Source organism: Arabidopsis lyrata, assembly GCF_000004255.2.
Source record: "Arabidopsis lyrata subsp. lyrata unplaced genomic scaffold ARALYscaffold_8, whole genome shotgun sequence".
In the NCBI taxonomy this organism is placed as follows: domain Eukaryota; kingdom Viridiplantae; phylum Streptophyta; class Magnoliopsida; order Brassicales; family Brassicaceae; genus Arabidopsis; species Arabidopsis lyrata.
The window spans coordinates 22,854,227-22,874,717 of NW_003302548.1; the positions used below are offsets into that span (position 1 = coordinate 22,854,227).

The following is a 20,491-nucleotide window of genomic DNA, read 5'->3' on the forward strand; positions in this document are numbered from 1 at the left end:
AATTTTTTGTTTTATTTCTTTATTAAAGGAAGAAGGTTCGGCTATGCGAACATACAAGAGATTGGAAATAAAGCGTTTATTCAAAAAAAAAGGAGGGCGAAGTGTCCTCATCGTACACTTTGAACTACGAAATCCTCGTTGACGAGCAGAACACTTCAATTCCTTGACCAGCAAGATCGATGATTGACATCATGCAGTCCGGAATTCGAGCAAAGTCAGAGATTCCAAGCCCAATCCACTCTCCGGGGTGAGATTCAAGGATGTGAAGATTTCTTGACACCGTAGTAAGCCTGCGTTGCATCCGGTTAATCCTCTTCCGGAGCCTCCTCTTTTCCGACGTAAGCTTCTGGTGTTGAAGTTCAAGTGCCTCTATGAACGCCGTCGCTGTTCCTTGGTCTCTGATTGGGAGATCCCTGATCAAAGCACATGGGGCTCGGATCTGAGATCTCGAGAGGCCGCGAAGTGGGGAAGGCTGCCAGCCGGGCTCACTTGGAACATCTTCATTCATCATTCCAATTCTGGAGAAGTCGGGCATAGATTCTGAACAGCGTAGATTGAACTCCATGCCTGCTAAAATAAAAAATGGTGAGGAGTAAAGGAGAGTTGAACCTATAATTTATAGGAACCCCATATCCTTGGCAAGCTGCGGATTCTATCCAAGGAACGGAGTGATTCGCGGAGAGATTCATGCCCTCAAACAGATCCTGCATTAAAATGTGCATCTCCGAGAATATTTTAAAAAAGGAAAGTAGCAAATATTTCCATAAATAAAAAAAGGGCCGAAGCCCATTACGAGTCTTTGTTTTAAAAAAAAAAGGGGGAAAAGAGTGAAGAAATTGGAGAACATTTATGGGAGAGGCTCAGGAACAGGCTCCTTCATCGCCGGTTTAGTCCTCGAAGTGGACGCCTTGTTTTTGGCATCCACTTCGGAACGATCCCGAAGACGTTTCCGACAGTCGCTGGCCTCCTCCTCCAAGTCCTCTTCCTCTTCATCGTCGGATGGAGTGACGAAGACGGGGACGTTCACAGGGCCCGGGACTCCTCTAGCGCGGAGATACATCCGAAGCATCTTCGGGATCTCAGCAACGGAGTCGAAGTTCCGCCACTCCCATTGAAAGGGGTCGCTTTCCAAGGCCCGTATCTTCCTCTCCACTCGAGCGATGCGAGCCTCAAGTGTTTGCCTTTTGAGGCCCAGCCGCTGCCTCTCTTCACATAGGCGACGGTGCTTGTCGGCGACCTAACAAAAAAAAAAGTGAATAATATGAAGCAAAAAGTTTTTAAGTCAAAAACTTTAAATATTTACCTTGTCGATGAAGTCGCAAGCCTCTTTCTTCTCCTTTGAAGGGAAGTGAAAGACGGCGTGAGGAAAGAGAACGCCAGCCGGTTCAAATCCGTCGCCGGACAAGAAAAGCGGGCTGCCGGGAGCGATGGGGGCTACTTCTTCGTTTTCCATCCTTAACATATTTCTCAAGTGAGATTCTATAGTCATGTTTAATAAAGCCTAGAGGTAGGTAAACCTTTATTTATAATGATTTAGGGTTTGTCTTGGAAACATAAACTCATTAAATGATAGCGTGCCCAAGTGGTTTAAACCATTTTTGGAAAATCGAGAAAAGGCAATTATTGCATTAAAAGACGAGCCGTTTTCTTGGAAAAGGAAAAGGCAACCGTCACATTAACTACAAAAGTTTCTAAGGCTCAAGCCCAACAAGTTTACCGAGTTGACTAAACCCGAAGTGGGGAACTCGCTTTAAGCCGAGCTCAGTTCTCGCATTCTAAAGAGAAAGGTCTGATCAGCCTAAAAATCTCGAAAGCATTGCCACAAGGCCACAAAAGGTTAAAAGCGGACTTTGCAAACCCGCATTTAATTTTAACCAAACCCCCTTGGGACACAACCTAGAAAGGTTTAAAAGCCTCCTCAGGCAAATATCTTGTTCGAAATAATAATAAAGCCTCCTTAGGCAAAAATAGGTTTGAAATTAAGTCTTAAAAATAACGGGACAATCCCCAATTTAAAGTGGACACAGCCACTACGGAACAGCAGCCACCTCGGAATCCGGCTCGACAGTCGAAGCTTCATTCGCGTCCTTGGCAGCTGCTTGATCAAATGAAGCTCCTTGACCACCCTCCGCAGTACAACCAACCTCCGGAGTAACCTCTGGTACCATTGGAGCTGCGGGCGGGACAACGTCTTCCGTCTCACTTGAGCCTAGGAATAATAAATTCCAGTCAATCAAAGGTGCAAGAAAAGGAAAGGTAATAAATGTCAGGAGCCAAGCATTACCTGCCCAGTCTAAGCCTGATTCGCTTATAGGAGGCGATTCGGTGAAGAATTCCTCGAAGTCCTGAGGGTTGAAGGTCGAAGTAGGAAGAGCGGCCAAGCGACTCCGCTTTTCAGAAAGATTAGCCGATAGTTCGGTTCTCTCTTGATCCTCGGAGAAATCTGCATCATGGATTTGATCCAGCAGGATCAGGTTGCTCTCGTGCTCCTTGATGTCAGATTCCAAGTCAGACCTAGCCTTCTCAGTCTGCATGAATCGGATGGCCCCTTGGATCAATTCCATCCCGCGTCCCTTGACCTCTTTTCTGGCTTTTGATGCCGACCTCGCCAACTCGGAGTCACGCAATTTGGCGATCGCCTTGTACTTCGCGTGGAGCTCGATGAGTTGGTTGTGCAGGGAATCAGCGTTTGATTCGGACTCTTGAAGCCTACCTTGAATACCAGAAAATTCTTCCTGGAGTTTGAAGTTCTGGTCGTACTGACCCTGCAGCTCCCCCTTTATCTGCGCAAGCTCGGATGTTAAATTGTCGACTTTGTCCTCCAGTTCATGCTTGGAGCCGGCAGAAGAACTGAGTTCGGCCTCAAGGGCGGAGAGTTTCTTTGTCAACATGTCCATCTCCTTCTCCCGGCCAATGATCAACCCTTCGTAATGTTCGATCATGTCGTTAAATTCGCTTTGAGCCTGGCGTTATGCATGAACCCGGGATGACGAGTCAGTTCGCAGAATGGCAATACAATAAAAAATATACACAAACGAAAGCGGGACTAACCCGAGATGAGTGATGCGCGTGAAGCAGATAACGTTCACGAATCGCAGGGCGCCATTTGTTGAAATCTGGCAAGATCGAACCCGAACGGGTCTTGAAGCATCGGAAGACACTGCCTTCTGTCTCCATAGCTGCGAAGAAGGAAAAGTTATAAAAATTGGAACTTCAATAAAGACAAAAGTTTAAGTATGAGTAAATCAACAAACCTGAAAGCGATTTGACTTGAGGTACAAGAGCAGGCTTCAGCCTCGAAGGAGCATCTCGAGACTCAGAATCTCCTTTTCTCGGGGATGCGCTCCGGGCGGTCTTTCCACTGTCAGGCTGGGAAGAGGAGGACATGTCAACCGGTCGTGGAGGACCCATTGGTTCAGCAGGAGGGGATGACCGAGGTGAGCGGTCAGTCCGGGCCCTTGACGATTCCCTCTGCGGGGAAGGGTCACTACGAGAGGATTTGTCTCTCTTTCGGCGAACCAAATTCTTAATTGGCTCGTTACTAAAATCATCTCGGGAAGGACGGGGTGAATCGCGGCGAGGAGATCGATCCCTCCGAGGAGAACGTGAGTCGCGACGATCGCGACGAGGAGTGAATCTGAAGGAAGCGACAGATCGAGCTCCCTCGGTGCTGCCGTCATCAACCAACAAGGTTCTACTGTAGTCCTTCTTGTCTATGGAAGTCGCGAGAAACTTTTTCTTCTCCTCGCAAGCCTCAGCCATCGGCTTGGAAAGCAACTTACGCTTGGCCGCAAGGGCCCGAGATGACATTCCCTGGGTAGAAGGAGGGGGAGGAATTTGGTGAAGGTGACCAGGCGGACTCATCCTGAGTCTGTGGTTAGCCTCTATGAATCGTTCGAGAGTGAAGGAATTCCAAAGGGTTTCCCCTTCAAGAATTATTTTGAAGAATTCGATGAACTCTTCAGATGGGAGATTGGAAGCGATGAAAGCTGCGAAATGAAACAACGATGTTAGTTAATAAAGATAGAGAAACAACCGGGAAAGATACGGGCGACCTAATCTCTACCAGGTTTCGCCGACCACTTCGAAGGGAGGAAATCTGCAAGATTTCCAATCGAAGCGGGAGTTTTCTTAATCAAGAACCAAGGGTGATGCCAATTTTCATCCTTGTTTGGGAGATGCGAAATGATGTTCCTGTTGGCGTTAGGATATGCTGACAAATACCCCGTTTTCTTCGACGAGCTTCTCACGCTTAGAAGCTCGTTTAATTCGGCAACTCCGATAGCGTAACCGGCCTCCGCCGCGATTGTTATAATGCCGAGAATAGTACGAAGAAGATTGGGGGTTAATTGAGGAAGAGCGATTTCAAGGGCCGCTAGGTATAAAATTAGGGCTTCGGGAAGAGGAAAGGTCAGCCCGCAACCTTTGAAATAAATCTCATACACACAGAAGTAACCATCGCGATGGTTCTCTGGAGATTCTGTGGGGGAGGCTATTTGTGCCTCCGCCATAATTTCCGGCGAGATCCGGCAAAGCTCTCTCAATCGCTCGAGGGATTGAAGAGTACAAGTGGACCTATAGTGCGGACCGGCAATGTCACCAGGGCGGGTGCACTCGTCGTTACTAGAACGCCTCTCATCGAAAGACGGAGACTCGGGTCTATCGGAATCAGAAGTCATTGTGAAGAAAAAGAAATTCAAGATCCGGCGAAGAAGGGTTTTGGTGAAGAAACGAAGAGAGAGGTTTTGATTAAAGTACAAAAGTAAAGAAGAGAGTAATGGTGAAAAGAAGTTACCTCAAGCTAATGATGAAACCGCCTCGGAAGTCGTGTGGGTAGTGGGAAGGTTTTTCCCGTTTTAATAGTAATTAATCAATATACGGTCATAATGATGACAGATGTCACTCGGTTAAAAATGGCTACTTGCCGAAATTAAAGGAGTGATGGGATTTTCGGCGGGAAATCATAAAGATTTTCGAGCGCAATCTTTGGCCACTTGATCATTTAAAGTCCTCCGAATTGGAATAGCACTTCGAAGAACTTGGGGGGCTAATTGTTGGTGTCGGATCCCGCACCAGAAGTACGAGACCAACCAAAGATTGCCACGTAGTCAAGCGGGTGGCCCATAAAGGATGAAGCCCATTGGGCCCATGAACCGAGGGGACGGTCGAAGTGGTTGTCACCACTTCGAGAGTCCGAAGTGACTACACTAAGACGTGAGTTCGGAGTAGAAGATGCGGGTAGGTCGGCTCGAGGACACTTGGGCCAAAAAGGCGAGGCCCATGAAAATCAGAGTCAACTCAAATTCAAACGTTGAGCATTAAAGTCGAAGAATCAAAACGGACACATTTAAGAAGGAATAATTGTACTTAATTGTCCATTTTAATGTCACTTATCTATGTATAAATATAGAGGCCAATGGCCATGTAAAGGGGATCTTCCTCTCAAGAGAGAAATACTATAGCAATTTTCGTATCAATTTATAAGCTTTTTACATATTTATTTTTGTCCCTCAAGAATAATCTTTCCCACTTAACAAAATACTTGAGTGTGTGAATCCGACATCCACAGAGATCACAAGGCTTTCCATTAAAAAAATACAAGTGTTAAAAATTTAATAATGTGTAAACCATATTGAACCTAGAACACCTCTTAGGGGTTTGGATGTTGTATCCAATTAGTTTACACAAAATTAAAAAATTTAACACTTATCAAAAAAAAGAAAAAAAAAACAAAACATTTTTAAAAAAATACAAGTGTTAAAAATTTAATAATGTGTAAACCATATTGAACCTAGAACACCTCTTAGGGGTTTGGATGTTGTATCCAATTAGTTTACATAAAATTAAAAAATTTAACACTTATCAAAAAAAAAGAAAAAAAAAACAAAACATTTTAAAAAAAATACAAGTGTTAAAAATTTAATAATGTGTAAACCATATTGAACCTAGAACACCTCTTAGGGGTTTGGATGTTGTATCCAATTAGTTTACACAAAATTAAAAAATTTAACACTTATAAAAAAAAAGAAAAAAAAAACAAAACATTTTTAAAAAAATACAAATGTTAAAAATTTAATAATGTGTAAACCATATTGAACCTAGAATACCTCTTAGGGGTTTGGATGTTGTATCCAATTAGTTTACACAAAATTAAAAAATTTAACACTTATCAAAAAAAAAGAAAAAAAAAAACAAAACATTTTTAAAAAAATACAAGTGTTAAAAATTTAATAATGTGTAAACCATATTGAACCTAGAACACCTCTTAGAGCATCTCCAATGGTGAGAGCCCTCCATGGGCTCTCACCATTTTTTTAAGAATAAAATTTTCAAATTTATGAGATGAGAACTTATGTTAAATTTTTTTAATTTTGCAAAGTCTAATGGTAGGCTCTCTTTGTGGGGTTCTCAGGAAAAAATTAAATTATTATTTTAATTATTTTATTTCATAAAACTGAAAATATTACAATTCATAGCATATTAAACATACAATAATTTCATACATTTGAAAATAAATTTGCGAAAAAAAAAACGATTAGTTATTCTGTTGATTGTTGCCACAGAATAAATGTTCAAACATGTCAAAGTTTAAATGTTGTAAAAGAATGATAGAAAATGACATAATTCCGTTTCTAAATAATTAGTCAATCAGAACATAATTATAAGGTTCGATTAGTTAAGTTAAATAGGTAGTACAATATTAATCAAATAATTAGCCAATGGGCCTAGTGGACTTATATGACACAAATAACTGGCTTTTGGCCCAAATAATTCTCCGACGACTCCGTGAAGTGGAGGGAAGGGATCGTGAAACCGGCTCTACGATTCGATCCAATTTCAGACGCGACCAACAACGACACGAGAGCCAGAGCCACTCTTCGTCTTCTCTTCGATATTCAACACCAGCAATTTGAATATTACATCTATCATCCATCTCTCTCACTCACCATTTTGCCAATCCTTTGTGTGAAATTGAAGCTTGGTGCCTGAACTGTGATCTACGGAAGAGAAGCTGCCACGTCGTCGGCTCTCCTAACTCTCAAAAGCTCTCACAAGAGAGCTGTCTCTCTTCTTATATCTTGATTTTGATTTATTTTTGAAATTGTTTTTGAAGAGAACTGATTGAGAGAACCCAAAAAATTACCCATTGGGGGTGCTCTTAGGGGTTTGGATGTTGAATCCAATTAGTTTACATAAAATTAAAAAATTTAACACTTATCAAAAAAAAAGAAAAAAAAAACAAAACATTTTTAAAAAAATACAAGTGTTAAAAATTTAATAATGTGTAAACCATATTGAACCTAGAACACCTTTTAGGGGTTTGGATGTTGTATCCAATTAGTTTACACAAAATTAAAAAATTTAACACTTATAAAAAAAAAGAAAAATAAAAACAAAACATTTTTAAAAAAATACAAATGTTAAAAATTTAATAATGTGTAAACCATATTGAACCTAGAATACCTCTTAGGGGTTTGGATGTTGTATCCAATTAGTTTACACAAAATTAAAAAATTTAACACTTATCAAAAAAAAGAAAATAAAAACAAAACATTTTAAAAAAAATACAAGTGTTAAAAATTTAATAATGTGTAAACCATATTGAACCTAGAACACCTCTTAGGGGTTTGGATGTTGTATCCAATTAGTTTACACAAAATTAAAAAATTTAATACTTATCAAAAAAAAAGAAAAAAAAAACAAAACATTTTTAAAAAAATACAATTGTTAAAAATTTAATAATGTGTAAACCATATTGAACCTAGAACACCTCTTAGGGGTTTGGATGTTGTATCCAATTAGTTTACACAAAATTAAAAAATTTAACACTTATCAAAGAAAAAAAAAAAACAAAACGTTGAAAACAATTTTTACAAAAAGACTCGAAAAAACCTGTGAGAAAAAAAAACTAGGGCCTAACCCATTAAGTGGGCGGCCGAATCGGCCGACTTACGTTGGAATTCATTTAAATCCCAAAGGCCTCTTATCAAAAAATGGGCCGTGACTTTAAAGTCCAGTTGATATCTTACTAAAGAAGCAGGTGCATTAATTTATAGGACAAGTTTCAAGGGACAAATTCCAACTAAACGATGTGGGATGTGCACAGTATAACGCCGACTTATCAGTTTCCTTTTATTTTCATGGGTCCGGTCCAAGTAACTTGGCCCAATTCGGTTAATTTGAAACTTGTAATGTATGGATGTGGGGACAAAGTGAACGTTTAATAAGAAAGTTTTTTTGTCCCACATCTGCAAACATTCTAAATAGAAAATGATTTATTACATCACACTGGCAATTATATTATTCGACAAGAAGGATGAGAATCTTAATATGATTAGTTTGCAGATGGCTCCTCCTCCTCCTCGTTGATGGGAAAGCTGTGATCCACCCAGGCCAAGTAGCCACCTCCCATGTTTCTCACTTTCTTGTAACCCTAATTTTTACCATATATAATATGAATGATTCTTTGGAGATTAAACACATTAGTCGGAGTGTATAAATTAGTATATATACTTACTGCGGCAACAAGTTCAGTTGTGGCTTTTAAGGATCTGGCTCCACTCTGACAACCCTGTTTGTATCATACATATCATTTACCATATTTTATCAACCCCATGATTAAAATCCCTCTTCATGTGATTTTGATCTTAAGGACTTCCTATGTGTAAAAAAGTAATTAAGGAAGAAAAGAGTTACCACAAGGATATCATCAGCTGGGTCGAGAAGAGAAGAGACTTGCTCTAAGAAGTCTTGATTCTTCACTCTACCTAGAGTAGAGATCACAAGGCTTTCCATTATGCTGGCTGATATCTCAAATTAAAGGTGGTTCATTTTTTATTACCTTGAGGTGTGTTGATCATGTAGGGAATGTTGACGATCTTAGCTGCCTCACAATGGCCTCTCCTAAACTCTTCCTGAGTCCTGCATGTGCAAGGAATTAACAACTCCAACAGCTGGTACATACATGCATAGACATGGAGATGATAGAATAGATCAGGAGCTCACCTAACATCAAGATATTGATGCCCAGACTGGAGGAGAGTCTTGGCTTCGCTCACATCTACACTAACAACTTCTTCTGCCTTTGTGCTGGAGGAGATTGATTGAGACATCTGATCTTCTCTCCCTCTTCTTGCCAAACAAAAGATGAAGCTTCAGGAAGAGAGCAGAGAGTAATATATAGGACCAAACACAGATAATATTGTTTTATATTCCACTTATACAAATGCATGGCCAATATAAATAATGGTATATGATTTAACCATTAGAAATTTGTTGCCATACGCAAGTAAAATGAAATCTACAATAAAGAATCTAAGATAATCTTCTTGGACAGCTATGATAAGAGAGGCACCAAAGCCTGCATAGAAAACGTGTTCACTGATTAGAGGGAGATGTTGGCTGAATTTAGTAACCAAAACAAGTTAAAGAGTATGGAAAGAAGAAAGTTATGGTGATGGAATTGGGCAACTAACGACCCCATGAACGAGTCTTCGTATTGGATGAGACCGTTAGGTGGAGATGAGGATGACGTGTTCTTTTTTATTTATTATTACTATGGACAAGATAAAATCAAAGCCACCTTCAATGGATTCCATTCCCCAATGTAAGGGACTCGGATTCAATATTTAAATTATACAAACTTTAGACAAAGAAATCCCCTTTAAAATCAACAAGATTACCATTAAAGATTTGCCTGGATCGGAGAGAGAAAATCTCATTAGATCAAACATTTTTTCTAATTCACAGATAAGAAGATCACGAAGCAACACACACACACAATGATCAATTATATTAAAAAAAAAAAAAAAAAAAAACTGGAATGACTCCGGGCGTATGTAAATGTACAAGGAATGTACACATGCAAAGAACAACAAGCAAAGCAACTCAGATCTTTTTTATCCGGGAAAACGAGCACAGCATCGACCACTATGGCAAATCCAGTCACTTTACCTATGCTTATCCCACCCTGATTAACCATTCAATATAGGATGCAAACCTGGACCTGATCCACGTAACCGAGCACTGATATGTGTGTTCAGCTGCTATAAGCCGATAACAACAAATCTAATGGCTTTGACTGGATTGAGCAAAGCTAAATCTACTTGTATCTGTTCTCAGACTCTCTCGTTTATGTACCTGCAATAAAACAACAACAAACAGTGTATTGAATCCAACACAAAAACAACAACTCAAAAGGATTGATACATATGGCAACAAAGATGTCAGTCCAACAGGATCACCTCAGAAGACATAGTCTCGGTTCTTATGTCATGCTTGCACACTGGGCAAGATGTACCCCATTTTGTCAACCAAGAGTCGATGCAACTCAAGTGAAAAGCTGCATAAGAGCTTCAAGTCAACCAACTGATATGAATTACCCACTTACATAAACTTAAAAAGGCCAAATCTTTGATGATTCTTCTGCTGTACATGTTTGACCCATCATATCATTCGAATCAATTGATATGCTAGAAAAAGAAATCTATCTTATAAACTTAGAATCTAAGAGAAACCTATCAAAGTCTTCCTAGATTAAGCACATGCTTCCCTCCTGTGAAGGGAAGATCTCTGTCCCATAAAATATATATCCAAGACCTCAATGAACAAATTAATGGTGGAGAAAGAAAAGAATACCATGTTGGCAGGGTAGAAGCCTGAGGCTTTCTCCAAATCTATAATCCTCAAGACATATAGCACATGTTTCTCCGGCCTTGTGGTGAGCAGAATCAGTGAAGGTGAAGCAGGGGAGGGTGTGGACGAGCTTTGCATCTAACCTGATGGTCCTGTTGTGCCTGCCTCGCCATTGGGTCCAGTGTCTGGGTGCAAAGAAGGCAATCAACAGGAAAGTGACAATGAGAAGGAGAGAGAAGAATGAGATGGCCAACACAGTCCAAGCGCTCCCTTTGGTTGGCGGATAAAGGCAGCATTCACCATCTCGGCCTCTGGCGTACTTTCTCAAAATCTCACCGGCGACATTTGAAACGAAGACTGCATCAACCGTAATGTCCTGAGGGTTCACCTTCACTGTGCAAAACAAGATGTTGGTCTAGGAATGTCCAAACTTATGGCGTTGACTAAATAAATGAACCCCAATGAAATTCAGCTCTCATCAAAAAGATGGAATTTAAAGTTGGGTGAGAGGCAAAAGGCTTACTAACGATGAGATCTTCGTTGTCAATGTTGTCATAGACAATCACAGCTTGAAAACCAGAGTTCTGTGCGTTGAGCAGCTTATCCTCAAAAGAACATTCGCCTCGGATAATCAAAGCGAACTTAGTAGTGCTCTGTTGTGTCCAGTTGGATGCGGCGGCGTGGAGCAGCGGTGAGCAACCGTCGAGAGGATCTGCGACGTATAGAGCTCCACAGATTCCGTTTTTGGTTACGGAGCCGTCTAGAATCAAAAATCAGATTAGGAATTGAAGAGAAATTGATTGGGATTAGGAAAAGGCAAGGGGGAGAGAAATTGACCAAATTTGGCAGGGAGATCGGCAAAAGAGGCGGAGATGGAATTGAGGACAACAGTGGCGAGTGAAACTTGTAACAGTGAAGAGAGAAAAGGAGCTGCAGCTAGTAGACAGCTTGAGACGACGAGTCTCATCTCTCTCTCTCTCTCTCTCTTTTCGCTTTCTCGGTTGATCGATGGCTTTTCAGTTCCCGGCGGTCGCCGAAATGCATTGGTTTCTTCACCCGAACCTTCTACTTTCCTCAGAGGCTTTTAAAAACAAGTTCATTCATTTACAATATGGATGCCGTCCAAGGTGAATCAGATATAAAAACGACGCCGTCCAAAGAAAACAAAAGCCAAATGAAAAACATGTTCCAATTTATACCATTCCAAAAATGTAAATGATTCGTTGAGCTCAATCTCAGAGATTTGCTTTATTCTCTTACGTACATTGTATAATTCAACCTCCTACATTCACAAGTTACGTGGTTTAATTATCTCTAAATCTATTGATTTGTGTATCATCAAAGGAAGATAGTTTTTCCCAAAACTATTTTTTAAATAAACTTAAAATGGCAAGTGACTAATGTCAAACAAAACAATTTAAAATTTATTGTTTAGTAGTCAAATTAGTTAATACAAAAATTGACAAAAAGTAAAAGAAAAAAGGATTAATAGTACTATTTTATGGTCACAATTTATTTGAATTTGTAAGAAAATATTACATGTGTTGAAATGACAATCTAGTCACAGTAAAACAATAGAGAAACACTTACGGAGACCGACGGATCTGAGCAAAACAAACGATTAGGATCGGTCTATTGGTTTGACCCTTGTTTTGCTCTCCATTTGTTGTTTATTGATATAACTTTCCTGTAAGAAGAAGAACATCTGAATCTCGAGCGCCTGGCCATCGGAAAATGGCAAAACCGGGTTTGTCTTTATTGAAAGGAGCACTTTGTGTTATTGTTTCTGTTCTCCGGTTGTCGGTTGAGAGCGTCAAAGGCGGGGGCTACGTGAAGTATGGCACCGAAGCTAAAGTGGTTCCGGGGAAACTAAATGTTCATCTTGTTCCGCATTCGCATGACGATGTCGGGTGGTTGAAAACTGTTGATCAGTACTATGTAGGATCGAACAACAGTATCCAGGTATGTTATGTACTTGTATAGAGATGAATATATCATGTATATGTAGACACGAGCCCAACGAATCGTGTGGTTTCAAGAACGCTTGTGTGCGGAACGTGCTAGACTCGGTGGTGGATTCTCTACTTGGCGATCCCAATAGAAAGTTTGTTTTTGCGGAAATGGTGAAACATTGCTTCCTAACGTTTTGTTCATAAAACAATATATGCATGTTTTCTTCTTCTTCTTCTTCTTCTTCTTCTTCTCTTATGTGAATATATCTATATTACATAAAAAAGGCTTTCTTTACGCGTTGGTGGGAAGAACAAAGCCCCGAGACACAAGAGCAAGTGAAGAGACTAGTGAAATCGGGGCAACTAGAGTTTGTGTAAGTTGGTCACTCTACCTTAATTTGATCATTTTGGGTAGTGATAATTTACAGAATCAATGTATATGGTGTGTAGAAATGGAGGATGGGCTATGAATGATGAAGCAACGTGCCATTACATAGATATGATAGACCAAACCACAAAGGGGCATCGGTTTATAAAGCAACAGTTCAATACAACTCCACGTGCTGCTTGGCAAATCGACCCCTTTGGTCATTCCTCTGTGCAAGCTTACCTCCTTGGAGCAGAGGTCCTTCCTTCTATTATCTTTATTTACTCAAATTAAAAAGTTGTTGCCTTTTAATATTGTGGGTGCAGTTAGGGTTGGATTCTGTGCATTTCGCGAGAATCGATTACCAAGACAGAGAAAAGAGAAAGGCCGAGAAATCACTAGAAGTAATCTGGAGAGGATCAAAAACATTGGCTTCTTCTTCTCAGATATTCACCAATGTCTTTCTTGTTCATTACGGCCCTCCCACTGGCTTTCACTATGAAGTCACCGACGATTACGTCCCCCTCCAGGTTCGCTTCTTCTTTCTCCCGTTTGATTTTCTGGTTTAGGGGAATTCGATTCACTGGTGATTTTGCAGGACAACCCTCGTTTCGATGCCTATAACATTAAGGAGGCCGTTGATAATTTCGTCAATGCTTCTCTGGTTTATGTAAGTCCTGAGTATTGTTTTTCTTCATGTTTTTTTTCAAGTGTATGTATGTGTAATCTTGGATTCTCAAAGTAGTCAATATGGGTATGTATAGGCCAATGTGAGTCGAGGGAACCATGTGATGTGGACAATGGGTGATGATTTTCAGTACCAGTTCGCCGAGTCTTGGTTCAGGCAGATGGACAGACTCATCCATTACGTTAACAAGGTTTTGATATCTCTTTGCTTCGCCTATTCTCGCTGTCTTGGAGACTAGATTCTCACCAATTCCATTCCACAGGATGGCCGTGTCAACGCCTTGTACTCCACACCATCTCTCTATGTGGATGCCAAGAATGATGCCAATGTTACTTGGCCTCTCAAGACTGGTGATTTTTTCCCGTGAGTGCCTGTAGTACTCTATTTAAATACATTTACATATTCCTTGTTCAACATTTTAATTTTCTCAATACTTTCCCCGCTACCTTGCAGATATGCGGATCGGGCATACGCTTACTGGACTGGCTACTTCACCAGCCGTCCTGCTCTTAAACGTTATGTTCGGGCTCTTAGCGGATACTACATGGTATCAAACTGCATTTCCCGGAGTCCGATTTCGATTTTCCTAGTGAAATTCAAACATGAGTTACATGGCCTTGAATGCAGGCTGCAAGGCAACTTGAATTTCGGGTAGGCAAGAAATCTGGAGGACCAAATACTTGCAGTCTTGGGGATGCTTTAGCGATAGCGCAGCACCACGATGCTGTCACTGGAACTGCCAAGCAGCATGTAACAAATGATTACATGAAACGCCTTGCTGTTGGTGCTTCTGAGGTAAGATACTATATATGAAAACTATTCTCTTTCATTTTTCTCTGTCTTTTTTTTTATTTATTTATTTATCAGTAATCATATTTTCCGTAGGCAGAAGCTGTGGTGAATGCTGCGCTGGCATGCCTATTGAACAAGGCACCAAAAGGTGGCTGCACAAAGCCTGCAATAGCATTCAGCCAGGTTAAATCTTTAAGAAACTCGTTTTGGTTTTCATTTTTCTTATAGAAATGTGATTGAAGAATCAATTTTATGGTGATGACCGGTGTGGGAGTGATTTATTTCCTGTTGGAATTTAGAGTAAAAGATTATTGTGTGTCATCTTTCGTAATCACCTGGTTTATATCTTCTCTTGGAATCAAATGAGCAGTGCTCGTTGATGAATATCAGCTACTGCCCATCGACAGAAGAAACCATTCCAAGCCAGAAGAGCTTGGTAAATCCATCGCATCTCTTACCAAAATCATTAAGATATAGCTCAGGTCTTTAACTATCTCAGTGTTTGATCTTCAGATTCTGGTGGCGTATAACTCCCTTGGATGGAATCGTACAGAAATCATCAGGATTCCGGTTATATATCATGCGTCTAAGTGTTTACTTGCTCCTTTGAGATCAAATTCTTTACTAAGAGTTAGGGTATGTACCAGGTCAATGATGCAGGTCTAAGCGTGGAGGATTCATCTGGAAAAACCCTTGATGCTCAATACATCCCCATGGATAATGTCACGAGCAACCTCAGAAGTTTCTATACAAAAGCTTATTTAGGAATATCTTCCCTGCAGATTCCAAAGTATTGGCTCGTGTTTAAGGCAACAGTACCGCCACTTGGTTGGAACACATTCTTCATATCTAAAGCATCCGCACAAGGTATGGAGAGACAGGCTCATGCTAACTGTAAGAATTTCCATAGCAAGTTAAACATGTGCCTTTCACTCATGATTCACTTTTTGGTATCATTCAACGCTATAGGAAGCAGTAATCACACACACTCTTCAGTGATGCTTAGTCCGGTGAAAAATACGACTGAAATTGGTCCAGGAAATGTAAAGATGGTGTTTTCTTCAGACTCTGGTCGTCTCGAACGGATATACAACTCCAGAACAGGAGTAATGTTTCGTTTACTCCTTCACACTGAAACTTTTTGGTTCATTAATTTGGGGAATCTTGTTAGACAAAAGTTCAATCACACTTGCTTCTAATAAATATCTTCCAGGCTGACATAATGGTGGATCAGAACTATTTCTGGTATGCTTCAAATGGTGGGGACGCAAAAGATCCCCAGGTTTCCGGTGCATATATTTTTCGACCTAATGGTTCCTTGGCGTATCCTGTTTCGTCTTCCAAAGTGAGTCTATGAATACTGTAAGAGCATTGAGATGCTGAGGTTCTATCATCAAGATATTAGATAAAAAAAAAAAAATAACTTTCTAGCATTTCTATGGTTTTCTACACACCATATATCGTTTTGTAGTAAACCCATAAAATCTATATGATAGAAGTAATAGATAGTCCATACAATACTTGCTTAGAAGATATGGACCGTAACCGATGCTTTCATTGGCAATGGTAATGCGCAGCCAAAGTTGCAGATTGTGCGAGGGCCTTTGATAGATGAGGTGCACCAGCAGTTTAGTCCGTGGGTGGCACAGGTAAGTCATTGTTAAATTGATGGCATATAACTATTTGAAAATCCTTACTTGATAAGTAGTTATGTTATCTAGGTGGTAAGACTGTACAAAGAAAAAGAGCACGCCGAGTTTGAGTTCACTGTGAGTGTTCTCCAAAACTCTAATTCAGGTTATTTAATGTGTTTTGGATAAAAAGATCCCTCAGGCTCATTCTCTTTAACAGATTGGTCCAATTCCTTCCGGTAATGGAGATCTAATAGGGAAAGAGATTATCACGCGAATGGTAACAAATATGACTACGGATAAGGCATTCTATACTGACTCTAATGGAAGAGACTTTTTGAAACGGGTACCCTGAATTTTCTGTATTCTCATATATTTCAAACACCAATGAGATTGTTTCCGGGTTGCAACGAATAGGGTATTAAAAATCTGTACCTGAGGATCTCTAATGCAGGTCCGGGACAACCGAACAGACTGGCATCTCCAAGTGAATGAGCCAATAGCAGGAAACTACTATCCGGTAAACTATTTGATGTCCAGCTGAAATTGCAAAATCAAGAAAATTTTGGAGTAGATCGATTGTGTTAACGCTTTGTTAGTATGATTCTTCAGCTTAATCTTGGAATGTACTCAAAAGACGAGAAAGCAGAGTTGTCGGTGTTGGTTGATCGGGCTACTGGGGGTGCTAGTATTAAGAACGGTGAAATAGAGTTGATGCTTCACAGGTTCCAAATTTCATCAGTCTGTATTTTAAAGTCAAGAAATACATATTGTGTGGTTGAGTGAACACATGGGAACAGGAGTACGTGCATGGATGACGCGAGAGGAGTAGAGGAGGGCCTTGCAGAAACTGTGTGTGTGAATGGTACCTGCGCAGGATTAACGGTATGAATGAATAAACAATTGATGAATTGTGTGTGTTTTGTCCAGGAAAAATCTTGAAACATACTTGTGTAAATGCAGGTTCGTGGGAATTACTATGTAAGCATAAATAGGATAGGAGAAGGAGGGCGGTGGAGACGAGAGACTGGGCAGGAATTATACTCTCCTCTTCTAATGGCATTCGCACACGAGAACAAGGAGAAATGGAAAGCCTCCAATACTGTGAAAGGTTATGCCATGGATCCTCTCTACACCTTGCCTCAAAACACTGCTCTCATCACTCTTGAGGGAATGGATTTCGGGAACGTCCTTGTTCGCCTGGCTCATCTCTACGAGGTACATTGTGAAGTTTTTGAATTGGTATATACTATATGACAGTAATTGAGTGTTGTTGTATACAGGCTGGAGAAGACAGTGATTACTCGAAAACCGCTAAAGTTGAGCTGAAGAAGTTGTTTTCCGGGAAAATGGTAAGAAACACACTTGCTCATCTAATAATCAACATGTAGAGCTAGGTGGTAACTGAATCCATATTGATTTTTTTTGCAGATCAAAGAAGTGACGGAAATGAGTTTGTCAGGAAATCAAGAGAAAGCGAAGATGAAAGAGAAGATGAAGTGGAAAGTGGAGGGTGAAGCGGAAGAAGCTTCTTCCCCGCAAAGAGGGGGAGCCGTTGACAAGTCGACTTTAGTAGTAGAGCTTGGTCCAATGGAGATTCGTACATTTGTGGTTGAGTTTTCTCAGAAACAACGAAGAAGAAGAAAGTTGTTTGTGGGATGATTATTTGCGCCAATATATATGTTTGTATTTTTAAATGACTTTTAGCAAATAAATCTTGGAGTTGGAATGTATTTACAAACAATGCCATTGGAGTTAATTCTTAAGATTTAAAAAAATTAATTAAAGATATTATTCTAAAGATCGTTCCTCAAATCTCCTCCAACTAATTACTTTAAAAATCTCGATAATAACTATTCCGTGATTTACTGTAATCTTCAAATATATTTGGTATGATTTCTCATAATTAAAGATCCATCATTAATTGCAATAATAAATAAAAACAATAATTTCCTTTTATTTTAAAAACTTTCTAACGACAAATGTATTGCAAAATAAATAATTTCCTAAAACAATTACAGAACCTAATAACTGTTGTAGACTTTTTAGGAAAATAATTACGTAAATATATAACTTAAAGATAACAATTACTCATCAAATCTTTTTTTTTTGTTAATATTGTATCATAACAAGACCTAAATCAATGGACTACTTATTCTCTATATATAAGTGAGGTTATTTAGTCATCAAATCAATGTGCATGGTTCCACTCTCGCCGTCCCTCAGCTCTGCAAATCATTTGCTTCATTTTCTACATGTCTTGGACTAAGGTTCTTCCTATTCTTCTTTGATTTGAATCACTTACATCTCTTTTTTTTTTTTATAAATCACTCACTTTCATCTATAATATTTAATTCCATAAAAAGTTTATAATATTAATAATATTTGAACACTATAAAAATTATAAATATTTATACTATGGAACCACTTAAAAACAAACTTTTAAATTGACTCGAATTATATGTTTTCTAAACAAATGTGTTATTAAAAAAAAATGATGTTTAATTTCACGGGACGGGGTTATATGGTGGGACGGGGTTATATGGTGGGACGGGTTTAGATCGATAATAATACCGGAAGATATACCACGGGTTAAAATCCTAGAAATAATAATCAAAATTCAATATATAATCTTAAACACTAAACAAAACAAATAATATTAACAAAATAATTACAACTTAAAATTTAAAACTTTTTAGTTAAAAAGTCGACCCGCGGTACACCGCGGGTTAAAATCTAGTATGTTTGTATTTTTAAATGACCATTAATAATTAGACTGTGTTAATGGGCCTGTTATGGAAGTTTAAGGCCCATTTAAAGGAAATGAATGAGTGAGTGCGCGATTCGTCTCTCTTCACTTCTCTCAAGTAGAGAGAATTTCCTTTTCAATTTTGTGTTGTTGGCTTGTCGCAGAAGTTGGGATTCGTCTTTTTTTGCCCTGAAAACGAAACGAATTGGAAAAGTAACATCATCGGATAGAGATGGCTAGATACGATCGAGCAATTACTGTCTTCTCCCCCGACGGTCACCTCTTTCAAGTCGAATACGCCCTTGAAGCCGTCCGCAAGGGTAACGCCACCGTCGGTGTCCGCGGTACCGACACCGTCGTCCTCGCCGTCGAGAAGAAATCTACCCCCAAGCTTCAGGATTCTAGGTTTTATTTCCATCTCTTCGCTTAATTGCGCTCTTTACTTGTTGTTTACTCTCTCACTAGCTAGTTCTTAATTAATGGATGGAATTTGCAGCTGAAACACTAGTTTAAAACGATCCTTGTTCCTAATTGCGAATGTCTCAGGCCATTCCCTGGAAGGGAATCAACTTAATTGTTCAATTCTCTTATACTGCTGCCTAACCAATATATTATGGAGACATAAAATGAAAAAAAGTAGTTGATAGATGAAGCTGCTGTCTTCAATGACTTGCGCTTGTTTCTCACAGATCAGCCAGAAAAATTGTGAGCCTTGACAACCACATTGCCTTGGCATGCGCCGGGCTCAAGGCAGATGCCCGTGTCTTGATTAACAAAGCTAGGATCGAGTGTCAAAGCCATAGGCTTACACTAGAGGACCCTGTCACTGTTGAGTACATCACTCGCTACATTGCTGGCCTTCAACAGAAGTATACCCAAAGTGGTGGTGTCAGACCCTTCGGTCTTTCTACTCTTATCGTTGGCTTCGACCCTTACTCTCGTCTGCCTTCCCTATATCAGACTGATCCTTCTGGCACTTTCTCTGCTTGGAAAGCTAATGCAACCGGTAGAAACTCCAACTCTATTAGGGAATTCCTGGAGAAGAACTACAAAGAATCCTCTGGCCAAGAAACTATTAAACTCGCTATCCGTGCTCTTCTTGAGGTTGCCCTCTCCTAGCTGATATTGATGTTTTTGTTATTTCAGGGTTTCTTTTCCTTTGAGATCATATCTATTATTTGGTATGGCCTAGCCTGATATCATCTTTGCATTGCAGGTAGTTGAAAGCGGAGGAAAGAACATTGAGGTTGCTGTAATGACACGGGAGGAAACTGGGCTGCGCCAGCTAGAAGAAGCTGAAATTGATGCAATTGTGGCAGAGATCGAAGCTGAAAAGGCGGCCGCAGAAGCAGCCAAGAAAGGCCCTCCAAAGGAAACTTGATAAAACAATATCTCAATTCAGCCACAAAGACTGCTCTTTGGTCTCAATTATCATTTATGTACTTGTTGATGTTTGGTTTGAAGACCTGCTCCACAAAATTTCTGGGTTGATTAGATATCTCAGCTGTTTTCGTTTGTTGGTTGGTTTGTCCTTCAACTTGGTTTGATACCTCCAAAGTCCAAAGCATGACTAACCAACTTTGATTAAATGTTGCATTTGGAGACAGAGAGTTGCTCTGACGTTCCAGTTCTGGAGGGAGTTTTAACTAACCTAACTTCTTTATTTGAGTGGGTTTC

The 20,491-nt window shown here is 39.9% G+C and overlaps 4 protein-coding genes across 7 annotated transcripts; 2 read left to right on the top strand and 2 right to left on the bottom strand.

Moving 5' to 3' along the window:
- Positions 1-8,136: 8,136 nt before the first annotated feature.
- On the bottom strand, positions 8,137-9,490 carry LOC9302842 (thiosulfate sulfurtransferase 18). Of its 2 annotated transcripts, none has more exons than XM_021028280.1 (6): positions 9,356-9,490; positions 9,007-9,129; positions 8,843-8,922; positions 8,698-8,768; positions 8,519-8,572; positions 8,137-8,434 (listed from the first exon to the last, which is right to left on the bottom strand). In XM_021028280.1, exons 2-6 carry the CDS (start codon positions 9,111-9,113, stop codon positions 8,336-8,338), a joined length of 411 nt encoding a protein of 136 aa, XP_020883939.1. In that variant the 5' UTR covers positions 9,114-9,129; positions 9,356-9,490; the 3' UTR covers positions 8,137-8,335. The 2 variants fall into 2 exon arrangements, with proteins under 2 accessions (XP_020883939.1, XP_020883935.1); XM_021028276.1 differs by having other exon boundaries at positions 9,286-9,371.
- LOC9302843 (receptor homology region, transmembrane domain- and RING domain-containing protein 1) lies at positions 9,138-11,727 on the bottom strand. 2 transcript variants are annotated; one of them, XR_002332576.1, is made up of 6 exons: positions 11,473-11,727; positions 11,159-11,395; positions 10,639-11,028; positions 10,245-10,342; positions 10,001-10,140; positions 9,138-9,361 (listed from the first exon to the last, which is right to left on the bottom strand). XR_002332576.1 is itself a non-coding variant. In XM_021028268.1 (5 exons), the coding sequence occupies exons 1-5, from the start codon at positions 11,600-11,602 to the stop codon at positions 10,069-10,071; spliced, it is 927 nt and encodes a 308-aa protein (XP_020883927.1). In that variant the 5' UTR covers positions 11,603-11,727; the 3' UTR covers positions 9,664-10,068. The 2 variants fall into 2 exon arrangements, 1 of the variants encoding a protein (XP_020883927.1); XM_021028268.1 differs by lacking the exon at positions 9,138-9,361 and having other exon boundaries at positions 9,664-10,140.
- Positions 11,728-12,270: 543 nt separating this feature from the next.
- LOC9302844 (probable alpha-mannosidase At5g66150) lies at positions 12,271-17,760 on the top strand. Of its 2 annotated transcripts, XM_021022452.1 has the most exons (25): positions 12,274-12,597; positions 12,675-12,758; positions 12,873-12,961; positions 13,038-13,212; positions 13,281-13,484; positions 13,553-13,624; positions 13,719-13,832; positions 13,905-14,005; positions 14,096-14,189; positions 14,270-14,437; positions 14,528-14,617; positions 14,805-14,870; positions 14,948-15,004; positions 15,082-15,301; positions 15,404-15,540; positions 15,648-15,779; positions 16,012-16,083; positions 16,156-16,203; positions 16,286-16,411; positions 16,520-16,585; positions 16,678-16,790; positions 16,866-16,950; positions 17,029-17,283; positions 17,349-17,417; positions 17,497-17,760. In XM_021022452.1, exons 1-25 carry the CDS (start codon positions 12,370-12,372, stop codon positions 17,725-17,727), a joined length of 3,096 nt encoding a protein of 1,031 aa, XP_020878111.1. In that variant the 5' UTR covers positions 12,274-12,369; the 3' UTR covers positions 17,728-17,760. The 2 variants fall into 2 exon arrangements, with proteins under 2 accessions (XP_020878117.1, XP_020878111.1); XM_021022458.1 differs by lacking the exon at positions 17,497-17,760 and having other exon boundaries at positions 12,271-12,597; positions 17,326-17,410.
- Positions 17,761-18,930: 1,170 nt separating this feature from the next.
- Positions 18,931-20,441, top strand: LOC9301160 (proteasome subunit alpha type-7-B). The gene is made up of 3 exons (XM_002865039.2): positions 18,931-19,219; positions 19,504-19,918; positions 20,031-20,441. Exons 1-3 carry the CDS (start codon positions 19,047-19,049, stop codon positions 20,193-20,195), a joined length of 753 nt encoding a protein of 250 aa, XP_002865085.1. The 5' UTR covers positions 18,931-19,046; the 3' UTR covers positions 20,196-20,441.
- Positions 20,442-20,491: the final 50 nt, after the last annotated feature.